At 35.2% G+C, this 16,110-nt stretch overlaps 1 protein-coding gene across 1 annotated transcript in view; it reads right to left on the bottom strand.

The window, feature by feature from the left end:
- The window catches only part of HDAC6_1 (Histone deacetylase 6), a 198,782-nt gene that overhangs the window by 69,709 nt on the left and 112,963 nt on the right, over positions 1–16,110 (bottom strand). The window contains exons 1-6 of the mRNA XM_051212729.1: positions 14,041–15,466; positions 9,202–9,291; positions 6,791–6,897; positions 5,159–5,275; positions 2,279–2,763; positions 1,142–1,223 (exon numbers count right to left, since the gene is read on the bottom strand). Coding sequence (XP_051068627.1) covers positions 1,142–1,223; positions 2,279–2,688 — 492 coding nt within the window. The 5' untranslated portion in view covers positions 2,689–2,763; positions 5,159–5,275; positions 6,791–6,897; positions 9,202–9,291; positions 14,041–15,466. Of the gene's footprint in view, positions 1–1,141; positions 1,224–2,278; positions 2,764–5,158; positions 5,276–6,790; positions 6,898–9,201; positions 9,292–14,040 lie in introns of the transcript that reaches the window.

Raw genomic sequence — 16,110 nt, 5'->3', positions numbered from 1 at the left:
CAACAGAAGGTTGAAAAGATCGAGGAGGGAAGAATGGGAACAGAAAGCAATTGGTATGAAAGTGTAGGAACAATGAAGTGTGAGACAATTAATGAACATTTTGCAAATGAAATATTGGTGTATGATTTATAAAGCAACTCTGTAATTTGTGTGCTAAATATAATCGATCGTCTTCACCTGCGTTCTCCTTCACCAGAATAATATGAACTATCCTAATTAATCCGAATGTAGTTCACCAAGTTGGATGATCTATGCTGAATGACTGGAGGCCTACTCGAGTTAGATGGTGATGTTGTAACGAAACAGGTGACTTAGAAGTCACACCTTGCGATCAGCATCTAACGTGAATTACCCATTCGATGTATCAAAGTACTATGAATGCTTTGAAGACCGTATAACACAAAGGAAGTTATTACAGAAATATATTAGTTAAAGTAGATACAAGCGAAAGTAAGACCCCCACTGCATGATCTGGTTCATGGAGTACAATTAACTGATGCGCGTTTGTTTTCCTTGACCTTGACAAGGATCGATGATTTGTTTGATATTCAGTGACTCAACTGCAGGATGATTTGACTATGGCTCAGTGACATTTTACTAACCCTACACTAGTTTAGGACTGTTTAGTAAGTCATAAACATAATGCAGAACATTTAGTTCAGCTGAAGTGTGGTAGTTCTCATTTGTAAATTTACTTCTTGATAAAAACTTACCTAAGATTCTAAACTCTTCAGAAAATCCACTCTTACTTTCGTGGTATATACTACTGATATCGACAAATATAAGTAGTATGTAACATCAATCAAAAATGAAATGCTCATCGGTAAGAGGTTAAGCACATTGATGAAAAGAGAACGAGAACAGAGAATGGTTGATGTGGAAATGAAAGAACAATAAAGTTTGAGACGACACATTGCAAATGAAGTATTGACTGTCTAGTTCTTAGATTTGACTAAGAGATTCTTTATTCAATGACATTCGATTGTCTCCCCACTTGTATTCTCATTCATTACATAACAATCATATATATATATATATATATATATATATATATATATATATATATATATATATATATATATATATAACATTAAAATTATTATACATAAAAAGATATACTACTTATGTAATTGTTACTTACTGAATTGGAATAAAGTTTGATAGGTACATCATATTGATTGTATAGATGTATATGAAATTGATCATTTAATTTATACATTAAGCTAAAATAAATGAACCCAAAATGATTCATGAAGCATACAAGTAAGTATATGTAAAGAGTTAAGACAATTCTAACATTAAATGTTCAGTATAGGCTTGTGAAGATTATTAAGTTTTTGGATTGAGATTACAGACGGATTGATGTTAGACGACCATTGAAAAATTGGAAGCACTGGATGGCCGTTTCGTTCTATTGTGGGACTCCTCCTGCCAGTAGGATCGTCGACGCGCATTGCTGAGGAGTCTCATACTAGGACGAAATGGCTATCCAGTGCTTCCACGTTTTCCATGGTGGCCTATCTTCAATGGACTCATGATCTCAACTATTAAAATTGCCATAATATCTACAAAACTCCTTCTGATATTCATAAGAATACATCAAATCGTTGAGTCGAAATCCGGTTTTTCAATGGATTTATTATGTTTTAGTTTCTTATAATAGGTCTCTTAATACCATTCATAGACTTTTGTAATAAAATTCCATGATATTACTCAAACCATCATTCAATATCGTTCATAGTATTTTCTTTACTCCAACAGATTACTAATGGCTGTCAAAAAGTAACTTACTTTTCTGAAAGTAATATACTCGCTGTGGGGCCTAATGCTCTAGAATTCAGTTCTAAATGGTCTGCTTAAACTGGTGATCACATTATAGCTCTCTGGATAACAATCAGTAGGGACTAAGAATAGAACACACAAGTCTAGTGTGTTTTGTGTGCTAGTATAGGAGTCTTATGGAGATTATTCAATTTATGGTTAACTTCACAAACTGGTCTAGGTTAAACGATCATTGAAGGTCAGAAAGCATTAAAGAGCTGTTTCGTCTGATTATAGGATTTCTCATCAGCTCATATTCATGATCAAGTTATGGATTGAACTCAGGACTTTCAGGTCATGTGGCAAGCACTGAGTTAGCATACAACAACTTACATTTTCAACCCAAACCAATTCCCAATACTGAACTACCACCAACCGTTGACTCACGATGATTTGCTGAACTTGAAATTACTAGATAGTCAATAACAGAAATATAGTACATTTTGTACAAACTAACCTTTCTAGCGTAACTTTCTGTTGTTTTCTTCTTCCGCTTCTTCTTTCATTAACATTAGTTGACCCATATTGTAAATCATATAACTCTGATGCCTGTGATGTTAACAATAAAATCAAAGTCATCTGTTGAATCATTTCATTCGATATTGTTAATGGTGCTGGAAAGTGATTATTTATTAAGTGTTGAATATGATTCGTTAGTACTCTGGGTAATTGAGGATTAGTTTCAGGCCATGTTATCACCTTTACTATTGGCCTATATGTTCGAGAAAGAGAGAGAGAGAGAGAAAGTGAATTTATTGATGAAATATATGCATATATAGTCGAAAGGTGTCCTGGAAAATCTTTCCCATGTCTGCTTCCGATTACCGGTGCAGTGTGTTCTTTGATCTTCCTCATTTCTGTTTCCATTCAAGATTCCAAGTTAGCGCTTGATTCGTGATGTAGTTTAATGATGAAAGTTGGTTCGTCATCTCCCACAGAAGGCTGTTACGGATAGTTAAATTATAGATAGCTTTATCATAGTATAATATCAATAGTGGGATCAACCATCCAGCTCAAAGAACAAAACTTCATCAAAATCATCAAGTTGAACTACAAATCTTCCCCATCATCTCAATATTATACATATATATTACAAGAATGAATAAGTGTATATGCCTTGCCCTAAATATTATCAAAGAGAATATTTAATAAACAAAAATGGATAGTGGCTAGCAGTGCAATCCAGATTGACGCGCGTCTCGTCCTATTTAGGACTCATCAGCTGGATATATCTGTATCTCAGAGTTAATGTTCACTCTTGAACTCAAACCCAGTACCGTTCGCTTCAAACACCATCGTGTTATCCACTTACCTACTGAGTAAATTCATGTCCCTCTTATTATAAGCTTTCATTTGACCTATAGACTATTATCATACGATTTAACATTCTTGAGTTATACCCAGTCTATTCATTACAGTCTACCACATTCATAGCCACTTTTGACTTGATCCCGTAAAAATGTTATTATCTATTTTATGGTACGATTTGATTTGTCTGGTTAGTATATAAACCCAGTAGGTTTGAAATAAATGATTCATAACTCATAGGCTGAGATTGGTGTTCTGGACTTAACAGGTAGGATTAGACAGAAAGACAACTCTAGACTACTCGTATGGATTTATGCGTCATTGATCCTGTTGATAAGTCACTGTTTTCTAATTGGCGGTATCATTACGTTATACATTGATAAGGGGCACGAATTCACAAGTTATAACAATTAATCATGTTCTAAACAGTTCATTTGTGATGTCAAAGACTGTGACACCGTATGATTCGAATGAGAATTCTCAAGGAAGTATCAGTTCCTTCATAAAATCATGATAGATCTTCTTGGAAGCTAACGACTAACATAACATCTTGGTTCAAAGTATTATGTTTACTGTTTCCAACCAATTAATATACTTTACTAGTATAGGGCTTGTGGAGATTATTAAGTTTTTGATTGAGATGATGAACCGATTGATGTTAGACCACCTTTGGAGACCTGGAAGCACTGGACGGCCGTTTCGTCCATGTCGGGTAGAGACAGGTATCTACCTCAGTACAATGGAAGATGGTCGCGCCATTCCGTGGATTGGTTGATGTTAGACACTATCACCATTGGATGCCAGCTCAGTGGTTCAGTAGGTTAGACGTTCGCGTGCGAGACCGGAGGCCCTGGGTCCGAATCCCGTGGGCGGGATCATGGATGTGCACTGCTGAGGAGTCCCACAATAGGACGAAACGGCCGTCCGATGCTTCCAGGTTTCGAAAGGTGGTCTAACATCAATCGGTTCATGATTTCAATCAAAAACTTAATATACTTTAATTGAATTTCAACTAAAGAATATTTGACAGGTTAGTAGATTGTTTTCAAGGAATAGTATAATGAAAAAATATTTTGATCTTAGCAGATATTCATCTTTTAGTTTTCGATTTTCGCATAACACTACTTATATATAATCAGTAGTTTATGTCATATGTAACCATTTAAATGATATTTCTTTGTAATAGAACAGTTTATATTATCCAACAATACTCATATTTTAAAGTCATATTTACCCTCTACCTGACCAAATCATTAACGGAATCGTCAGAGAAGACTAAGGTATTGAAGATTTTATTACCGTTATCAAATGACTTCTTGTGATGGTAGAGAAGATTTGCACATCAGGTGGATGATTTTGATGGAGTTTTGTTCCCTTAGCTGGATGGTTTAATCGTTCTTCTGAAAGACATCGTCAGCAAAAACTTCAGGTATAAGTTAAGTGTTCGGATTTCTCCATATGTGGTTCACAGCTTGTCCTGTACACCTCGATGTTGATTGGTCCTTGTTGACCTCTAAACTTATCATTGTTTCCTTCTTTGTTTTAGTTATATCTCCCATTGGTTTGAATTTTTGTTCCTAAGTTTGTGCATAATTTTCCTGATTGGTTGATCGATTTCAATGTGCCTGTTTATTTTTGATTGAGCTAAGTGTCAGGCTTCTAAAAATTCTCTGGTATTTTTGGAATTGCCTCTATCCAAAATTTCCACATTTTTCCAGTCGAATGTGTGTCCGCAGTTGTCCACATGCGGACAACCTTCAAATCTAATTCCTAACCCCTAACCATCAACTGTAAATCATAACTCTAATTCCTCACACAAGTGTATAACCCTTATTTGGTTTTAGTTATTAAGTGGACACTCTCAAAGTCAGTCTAACGTTGCTCAAAAGTCGTCCATCGATGATAGTCTCATCAATCCATCTACAATAAAAAAATCACTTATTTCTGAGTGACTACTGATTTTAAAATAGTACTATAATATTTTGAATAAAATAAATTACAGAACGAACATTCTAAAATTCATACTTACCACGTCATTGTTGTTAAATGTTCCGAACTCTCAATTTGTACAGGTTGAGAACTATTCAGAAGACTTTTCCAATATGGACTTAGCACAGTTATACATGATTCAATAGTCTCTTTAACACTAAATAGAAAAATAAGGGGAGTAAATAAACGAAATATCATATTATACAACACTGTTGATAGTTGATGGTTCTAGGGACTAAATTTAGCCAATATGGAGTAATCTAAGTTTATGTCTTCCTTCAGAAGCATAAGATGGGCTTTCAGGTCTTATAGATTGAGTCTTAAACATTGTCATGTTTGATCTTGATTGTAGTCGTAGCCGAACTGTATCGATCAAATTACATCTCGGTAACTAGTTTATATGATTTGATATCGGTAACACAATATTAGAAGGAGTTAGTAATAGACGCTGAACGCGGATTTTATTTAGGCCGACACCTATCAACAATCAAATATACAATCTTGAGACAACTGATGCTCCAAGAGGCCTGGGGGCCGTAGTATTGACTGTTACATTGAAGGAAGTGTCTACCACGCTTCTTGGGCTCCGTCTAACCATTTATAAAATTAGACAAATGAGAATTACTAAGAATACTGACATTCAGTAGTGTATGTATATTGTGGGTTATTTACAATTCCAACAGACAAAAATTACATGAAATGATGACACATCGTCTTCTACATTGGAACACACTAAAACATTTTCAACCATGATGAGTATTGAATCAGAATTGATAATTTATATGAAATACGATCAAATAGTTGAATTCATGAGTCAATTGAAGCCAGGTCACCGCAGAAACCTGGGAGCATTGGAAAACCGTTCCATCCTAGTATGGGACACCACAGCAGTGTGCATCCACAATCCCGCCCGAGGGAGTCGAACTCAGGACCTATATATCTCGCCTTGTCTTAACCTCTAGACCACAGGGATTGCCAGCATCCAACGGTTTTAATGTCTAACTTCAACCAATTCACGAAATTGCACCACCGTTCACCATTTTCTTCAATGAGTTACTATCTCACAACAGACTCGATCGAACTCCACTGGTCAAAAGTCTTCTCTGTAAACTTTAACAAATCCAAGAGTAATAGTCTTCTGATTATTTGAAAGTGAATGGATTTCATTAAGAAAAAATGTCTCACAAATGTCTTAGCTACCAGGTTCTTTCAAGACAATAAGAAATTTGAATTGTTCCATATTCAAATATGTACAATTATGATTTAAGTTCCGAATAATTCACACTAGATTAGAATATACTATTAATATATTATGAGTAGTAACTTCATCAATGGAAAGATATAAGTATCTGCCACTTTCAGAAGTTGCTATCAGCAATCAATAGCTAAATGGATAACGCGATGGCGTTTCAAGCGAATGGTACTAGGTTCATGTCCTAGAGTGATCATCAAATCTAAGATGCAGGTACATCCAGCTGATGAGCCCCAACTAGGACGAAACATGGGTGTTGGATTTCCATTCTTAATTCTGTTGTATAGAATATATTCAAATAAGATTTAAAAATCAGGTGAATACTTAAATAATCAATTAGATTTTCTGATACATTTAAGTAAATTTTAACAATCAATCAATTTGTTATCATTGTAAACATTAAGAATAAATCATTGTAACCTTGAACATGGTGGTTGGATTAATCGTATAGGTGATAATGGATCACCAAGTAATGCTTTTAAAATATGGACAATTCCTTCAGCCAAACTATCTACGAAATAACCACCCTATAAATAAATAAAAATAGTGGAGATATCAATGTTTTAATTCATCATATTGTGGTGCCATACACAAATGAATTCAAATTATGATGCATGTTGGAATGTTAAAAATTTACGTCATAAAAATTAATGTATACTATTTAATCTACTTAAATTTAATAAGTAGCTAAAAAATTGACACAAATTATTAAACAATCGAATGAACAACCAAATACAATAAAATAACCTTTATAAATAATTAGTTCGTCATTTAATCATTTCTGAAAGAGTTGGCTGATATTTATGTTCGCTTATGATAAATCTTCTCCTCCCCTCCAAAAAAGTCGAAACATAGCGTCTAAGTATTTTTAATAAAGTCAAACTATACTTGTTTGGATAACGATATATCTGTTACATATATTCCTAATAAACAAACAATCATATTCCTCCACAAACACATAGACAAAGCTACATGAGTCTCATTGGATCATATTACACAATACCAAGCCGGTAATATCTACATCAATGAAAGGATCAGAACGTCCCTGGAAGATGTATAAACAAAGAGAGAAGCGGACTTAGTTTAAGGTCACTACCAGGTTGTGGCCATGAGGAAACTGAAGCTCAAGAAGCACTGGACAACTGGAGAAACGACATTATAAGAGCTTAATACAGTATACCTTTGACATACTGACAAACTGAACGAATTCAAGATAGTTTTCAGCAACAGGTTACAATCCTTACACAGCCAGTTCAAAGGAGAGGAAAGTACTATGAAGAGCAACTGGAAAGGGATTGAAGAGGCAACAATTTCAAAATACAATTAGGTGCTGGACCGAAAGAGGCACCGTTATAAAGAATAGATCTCTACCAATACACTGGGTAAGGTTCAGTCAACGAGAGGAAGAAGAAAGCAATCAATAATAGAAGAACAGGAGCAGCGAAACCTGAAGCGTAGGCCGAACACATATAAGTAAACAAACGAGTGAAAATGAGCATTTGAGTTGATAACTATAAGTACGTGAGTAGAAGTATTTGGTGGACTCTTAAATAAACCAATCCCACTAAACCAACCTTACATCGAAGCAGCACACAGGCTTTTCTATAGATGCTACCTTACCAATAATTGAAGAAATCAACATGGAAAGCGATAGGACCAGACAACATACCAGCTGAAGCACTAAAGTTAGACACAGAAGCAACTATAGACACGCTTCACATCCCATTCAGGAAGATTTGGGAGAGGGAACAAATGACGACAGACTAGAAAGTAGGATACCTCGTCAAGACACCGAAGAAAGAAATTTCAGTAAGTGTGAGATTTATGCAGACATCATACTACTGCCAATACCAGGAAACGTTCTTTAGAGCGTTGTTGAACTGACCGAAAGATTCAGCAGACGGCCAACTTGGAGATCAACAGATCAACTACTTGGTCAGAAGAAGACAACTGCATATCGGTTATGTGCTAAACGCAAATTGACTGGTTTTATTAGATTATGATTGAAACATTCGTTAGCAGAAGTTAAAGTGTTTCAAGAAATTAATATATTTCTTGATGGAAATTAGTGATCAACAATGATGTCTTAGCGATTAGGTTTGAGTCCTACATGTAACTACTTCGATTTCGACAATCAGAAGGGGGGTATCACTAATTCTCTTATATATACACACAAGAGCTTAAAAACATATATACATTTAAAACACAGTTAAAAATCAGTGCTTTGTAACAATATTCAATACTGTTGTAGTGGACGAGAACACAAGTGGGGAACAACTGAATGTATTCGAACACAAAATTACAGGTCTTAGTAAAATCTGAGAACTATACAGTAAATACTTTATTTGCAATATGTCAGTCAATCGTCTCAGACATCATTGTTCTTTCATCTCCACATCAATCATTCTTTATTCTCGTTCTCTTCTCTTTGATCTTGTCAACCTTTTCTACCATTAGGTATTTCACTATCGATTCATGATACATACTACTTATATCTGTCGATATCAGTAGTACACACCATAATATGTTCAAAGAAATCATCAGAAGAGCTAATGTCAATCAGTAATTAATTTACTTATAAAATAATCAACTTAATTAATAAATAACTTAATTGATATTGGAATATTTACTGATGAAAGAAATAAGTATTCATGAATGTCAGTAGTGACACGAGAGAATCTAGTCAAACACTGAAATGGTGGAGAAGATTTATATCTCCGATAGATGATTTTGATGCAGTTCAAAGAACAAAACGTCATTAACATAATCAAGTCATTGGGTGTTCACTTGTTATTTTGAAAAAAAAAGAAGAAAATATATCAATAACGTACTTCAAGAACGACAACAACTTTGCCTCCAGCTAAAGATTTTAATTTGTGTACAAAATGACTAAACACCATTGGAGTTAACCACATTCTACCCTGTAATTAAATATAGAAAAGACGAAAAAGAACGGTTTATAATAATTATGATTATTTTTTAAGCCAAGATGGATAGTGGTAGATCCAGGACGCGTGTTTCGTCCTATTTAGGACTCATCAGCTGGATATAACGCTGGACTTAAGGCTATATCGAGACAGTTCGTACAGAATGCACATATGCCAGCACGATACTGATCAATTGCAGTCGTAAACAACAATGAGAACATTCAAGTAAACAAAAATATCAAGTGAATTTAAACTTCACTCCATTGCACAAGCAGTTGGCTATGAGGACTCAGTCGCTAACACATGGATAATATGATGGCGTTTAAATCGAACGGTACTGAGTTCGAGTCCTAGAGGGGACATCAACTCAAATACAGGTACGAACAGCTGACGAGACCCAAATAGGACGAACTTCAAGTAGAAGTCTACCTGAAGTTTGTGTTGATGATGTCATTCAGAAGAACGATGAATGCTCCACGACCAAACCATCCAGCTTAGAGGATAGAACTTCATTAAGATCATTCAAGTGAGCTACAAATCTCTATAATGATACCAAAACTCAAGACTAAGGAGTTTTTAAATCTTTCAAATCAGGATTTGGTAGCTTGTTGAAACGATACCGCCGTCTATCCAAACATTTTGGGTCACCTGTTTTTGAACTGTGCAAATATTTCGATAAACTTCTCTATTATACATTTACTTGAAAAGAAATAATTATAAAACCATTGTAGTGAACGACACCTCAAGTGAGGAAAGCCAAATGCAAAATGTCAATCAGTCGCTTCAGACTTCATTTTACTTTCGTATCCACATCATTCATTCTTCATTCTCGTTCTCTTTTCTTTGATCTTCTTAGTCTTCTCCAATCAAGTATTTCACTTTCAATTGATGATGTATACTACTTAGATCTGCCGACATCAGTAACATACATCACAGAACCATTATAAACGGTTAACAAATTATTGTGATGTTAAATATTAGTAAAGTCAAACAAAATATCATAGTTCTTAATTTGACTTCCATCTTCTTTATTCTTTGAGAAACTAAGAAATGAATCAATCAGAATTCCAATAGATAGTAGTACCACTGAATTTAATCGGAAACTTTCATCACTGAGAAGGAATGTGAGCTATTGGCTACTACAAATTACCACTGTCCAAGGCTTCAGGGAATACGAAGATCGTCTAATTAAGAACAATGTAGAATTTCAAAACTATCAACTTCAACAATCATCAAAAACACTTAAAGTAATAGCATTTCGATGGGTTAGACTATTGAGGAATTCAGTGAATGATCAAATGATAGTACTTTCAAAGAATGAAGCATACAATACTTGTTAAAGTCACTTTTACATTCACTATCGCGAATTCACTTCATTTCGACTCTTTTGTGTATTGTTTTATACTACTTATTGACATTCAGTAAAGTATTGTAGTCCTAGCAACACAAGTTTGTCGTGTAATATTCAGAAATATTTTGGTGAAATTTCGGGTTTTCCCGATATATTTCCCGTACTGTGTGGGTAAAGAACCACGGATTTTTATATGACTGGGTGAAAATCCTGAAATTTTCATAGAAATCCTTAAAATTTCCTCAAAACCGAAGGCTTGGCAACCCAAAAACTCCTAGACCCATCATCTCAACACTAAAACCCTTTTGATACCAGCCAGCTATTAACCCTGAAAATTCCTAACTTAACTCATAACCACGAAACTACTTAGTTGTAGATACTAGCCATAAAACTCCTAAACCCTAACTCCTCACTCTGATTATCCTAACGTTAACACTCCAACCAGTAACATATTCATCTTCATAGTTCTATTCCATAGGAAAACCGTCATCTTTCGATGATTGCAATTCCATCGAAATATATGGAATATCATGTAGATCATAACTTTCAGCAACAAGCTGTCCGTAAAAACATTTCAAATTAGCGCATCTGTTAGCTTGATTTGGACTGATAGGTCAAGGCCATCGGTTTTGTGTACCATTTTACCTGTTCAGTATGCTTTACATTCACTATCGTAAATTCACTTCATTTCAACTCTTTTGTGTATTGTTTTATACTACTTATTAACATTCAGTAAACTGTTGTATTCTTAGCAATTTCTACATTGATGTTCTAATGTAAGTTGGTCGTGTAATATTTTCTCAAATATTTACATATACTTATAATAACACTGTATTATATTATTTATCATTATAATTAATTTACCTCAATCCCTGTAACACTCATCTACAGTTTTGTGTATTTGTTTAATTTAAACGCAACATTTTCTACAATTAATTGCTCTTGTTTGGGATTTTGCTAGTTAGTAAACTGTTGCCAAGTTTAGACACAACTATCAGCTGTGTAGTTGTACTATCGAAGCCCTTTTCATCATTTCATACGAATAGACGCGTTAAACATCGTAGACACCTCACAAGATGACGAAGGCTATTTTAGAGACAAATCGTTGTTTTGTGAACAACTTCGATTTTGCGCATATCTCAATTAAGTGACTTGGACGCTTCCATACATCTAATACTACTGAATAATGTAACAAACAAAAAGCTTCACATGAAGTATAAATGTATGAAGTGGTTTAATGTTACTGCTGAGTAGATGGAATATGAATAGCAGTGGAATGCAGGACATGTGTTTCGTGCCATTTGTGACTGACTCATCAACTGATGGATGTATTTACATCGCCAAGTTGATATTTACTCACTTATGCAATGGTGATGAGTTTGATTGGTTTTATCTAGACAATCTGTACAGGAATGAACATATACGTATGAAATGAAGGCTGATCAAACGAAATTCAGTCACGTAAGGAGAATAATAATGGTCCAGCTGGGAATTGAATACACGACCATTTAGCACTACAAGTGGGTATCGCATCCCTACATCACTGAACCATCTACGTGTAATTGCCACGCACACGCACACGCACACACCACACACTATATATATATATATATATATATATATATATATATATACTACTAAATCATTCCAAATACCATTACCTCAATCACTAATTTGCCGCAATTCACACAACTCTTACTAATAACAATTACTCAAATGAAAATATCTCAAAAAAGTCCACCTGCAGCCCCACTGAGGCCACTGCCAGTCCTATGCCCGGATAAAGGAGGAGGGTTGGGTATGGGGTTAGTGATCCCATCCAGTAGAAAACTAACTCACTAAAAAAACGCTAACCAGAAAAGTTTTTCAAAATATTAAACGCGTCAACCATGCAACTGTCGCTTCAATCAATCATATGACTACGCTTGTTTTGTTGTTGCTGCTGCTGATGTAAACTACACTTGCAACTGTCAGAATTGTACATAGGAGCGTGTAATGAGTAATTATCTGTAACATACGTTCAAACTACATCGGTAAACACACACGGCTTGTAGTCTCATTGATCCAATAACCATTTCTACACAAACTCCTCAATCTAATTTCAGTATCACTCACTCTATCTGTACTCACGCCATATCCAATCATTTTTAATGGCGACACCTGTGATTATATGTATATTTTTAATCTTTGCATGGCATTTACTATCATAAGGCAAGCCTTTAAGTTTTAGCTGGGTGGTAAAATCTTTAACAGCTTGATGGTTGTTTCGACTGTGTCTCTGTCGCACAAATTAGTCTAAGCTATGTATATCCGCGAAGACATTTCCACAGCCAACAACCAACTTAGATTAGTAGGACATACAAAAGTCGGTTACCGTAAACGGAACAGTTATTAGGATTGAAAAGGGGGATTTAGTGATGAAGTGTAAGGTCCTAATATGTACGTTGCTGATACGAAAATTACTCATAATATTTCGTGTGTGACCGACCTCAAGCACTTATTATTTGGGCACTGCCCTAACGCTCTCATGTCACTTAGTCTAACTTTAACCCAATTTCCTTCGCAGGTACCTTCACGGTGTGGGCAACCTGGTAGTGATGAATGTCCTCATACCTCTAACAGCACTCAAGATCACTGGATCTATCATCAATCTGCGTCTTCAATTCTTATTATTACTCCTACCTCGACTTTCAGCTCTAAACATCCTATTTTGACTTTCGCCTCAAGTGTCACCATGGCCAACAATTCTAGTGCGCTAAACACTGTCCGAGGTCTACTGAAACCTCACTCCTTCGACCTGCGCACCCTATGTCAAATCAGCCAGCAGACCTCCTTAGCTAAAACCCCAGAATTTCATACGTTTGATGTATGCTGTGTCTCCGTTACACGCAAACAGAATCCTAGTGTGGTCATTCACTAGACCTTACCTCGTCAAAATGCAGAGCCGATGAGATAAACCCTCCGTTTGTAATTTAGTTAACCTTAGATAGAATTCAGTTTTCACATTTAATATTCTCCATAATTATTTTTTTTTACAGTGAATTTTGTTTAGGCTCGGATTTCTCAGATGGATGAGCCAATGTCGTTACTTGGATTGGGTTAAAACTAATTGAAATTGATACTGATGGGTATTGTTGATTCCAGGAACTGAGCAATTATACACCAATGATATTTTTACACTATGATGAATATCAACTAAAGTTAGAAATAAGAATCATTGGATTTTAACTTAATGATCTTAATGTAAACCGTAAGATTTGGATGTCTTATTTTGGAATCTGAGTGAACATTATTTTGATTTCAACACACAGTTAGTCAATAACTAAGGGAAAACTAGAAACAAACATTTTAGCATTGTAACTCAATGTGTTATTCATTAATTTAGCACTTACCTCTGGACAACCAATGGCTGCGTCGAACCCACAAGAAATCAGTATCAGTTGAGGATTAAACTGTAATTTTTAAAATTATAAAAAAGAAAATTACTCGACATTATGTGTACGCAATGTGAAGCTGAGTGATACGGGATCGAATCCCTCAGGGAGCTTCAGTTCCTTTAAGATACACCTTGCTAACAAATGTCAGGTCCAGGGTTTCCTGTTAACTACCTCCAACTACCGTCATAACTCTCATTTATTTTTTCATACAACTTGACCTACTTATTATATTTAAAGTAGCATCAATGTTTATGATAAATATTTCAAGGGGATAATGCTCTAAAAGTAAACCAAGCAACTATTTTCAAATCAGGCACATATAAATTATCTTTAATTCAGTTCACCTTTAGGGTGATCGTAATAGGTTTGAAGCCAGTGTCATAAAAAATCAGTCATGTTCAATCGAAAAAATTGGAAACTATGCTTGGTGAAAGAACGTGAATTCAATCCAACATTTCGCCTGTCAATCTGATCCAAGCTTTATCAAAGAAATAACTTTTCCTTGAAAAAGTTTGGACTAGATTGTCAGGCGAAATGTTGGATTTACTTCAAATTCATTCGCTGTGATTTTCACAAATACAACATTCTTTCTGTTTAATGTTTCATATCAATTCAGCGCCCAAATACTGTGAAACTATTTGAACAAATTTAAACGAAAGTTCTTATTTATTATGCTAGGTGGTTGAAGTAAATTGATAGAAAAGTCTTGATCTACATTTCAGTTTGTTTTACAGTTTCTAGTAAGAAGTAATTGTAAAGTTATTCCCTTAGTGGGTTTCTTGTCTTGTCACAAAGTTGTGACGGCAAAACGAAGATATTTAGGGCTATAACAAACCATGTATAAGTCTGAGACATCAACATTGATTAGCAGTATTTGTTTAGTTTTTATTGCTTATAGAATTATGCCTTCAAAATGGAATGTTATCAGTAGTATAAGTGGTTTTACATTGCATGAACTATGCTTTACATTATCTGGTTGGAGGTAGTCTGTTAATATGGGCCAAAATAGCTCTGTTGCAATGAATCACATAGGTTCTGTTTTCTGCCTGAATATCATCAATCCTCTCAAAATTCCAGATAGTTCTTTGTAGATGAACGACATCTAACAAAAAAACCGATACCTAAATTGTCTGTTTATTGCCTCAACCTACTTTATATCCGAAAATAATGACTTAGACAAGTGGACACAATGCAACCAGATCTCCAACTTAATTACTTGCTTACTTACGCCTGTTACTTCCACTGAAGCATAAGCCATAGACCAGCATTCTCCAACCCACTCTATCCTCGGTCCTCCTTCCTAGTTCTATTCAATTATTGTTCATTTTTCTCATGCCTGTCTCCATTTCTCGACGTAATGTGTTCTTTGGTCTTCTTCTCCTCCTTTCACCTTGAAGATCCCATGTGAGGGCTTGTCTTGTGACGCAGTTCGGTGCTTTCCTCAATGTGTGTCCTATCCACTTCCAGAGCCTCTTCTTCATTTATTCCTCCACTGGGATCTGGTTTGTTCTTTCCCACAGTTGGTTGTTGCTAATAGTATCCAGCCAACGGATCCGAAGTATTTTGTGTAGACAACTGTTAATAAACACCTGTATTTTCTGGATGATGGCTTTCGTAGTTCTTCAGGTTTCTGCCCCATACAGCAGAACTGTCTTGATATTTGCATTGAAAATTCTGACTTTGGTGTTGATTGACAATTGTTTTCAGTTCCAGATGTTGTTCAGTTGTAAATATGCTGTTCTTGCTTTGCCGATCCGCGCTAACCAGATCTCCAACTACGCCTTCACAATTATTTAAGCTTACACACATATACACACACTTATTCACATTAAAATTTACCAAAAATAATACTCATATTGTTGATCATTTACCTCTGTAGCGATAGGCATAATCAGACGGTAAAATATAGCGAGATAGTCGGAGTCCGTCATACCTGTCTGTAAACATAATGGTTAAGCAAAATACAGATTAATATACTCATCATGAGTGTAATAAACAATCTAAAACATGTAAACAATCCGAAAA

The sequence above is a fragment of the Schistosoma haematobium genome, chromosome 3, assembly GCF_000699445.3.
Source record: "Schistosoma haematobium chromosome 3, whole genome shotgun sequence".
In the NCBI taxonomy this organism is placed as follows: Eukaryota; Metazoa; Platyhelminthes; class Trematoda; order Strigeidida; family Schistosomatidae; genus Schistosoma; species Schistosoma haematobium.
This window is presented reverse-complemented; position numbering and strand designations above follow the sequence as displayed.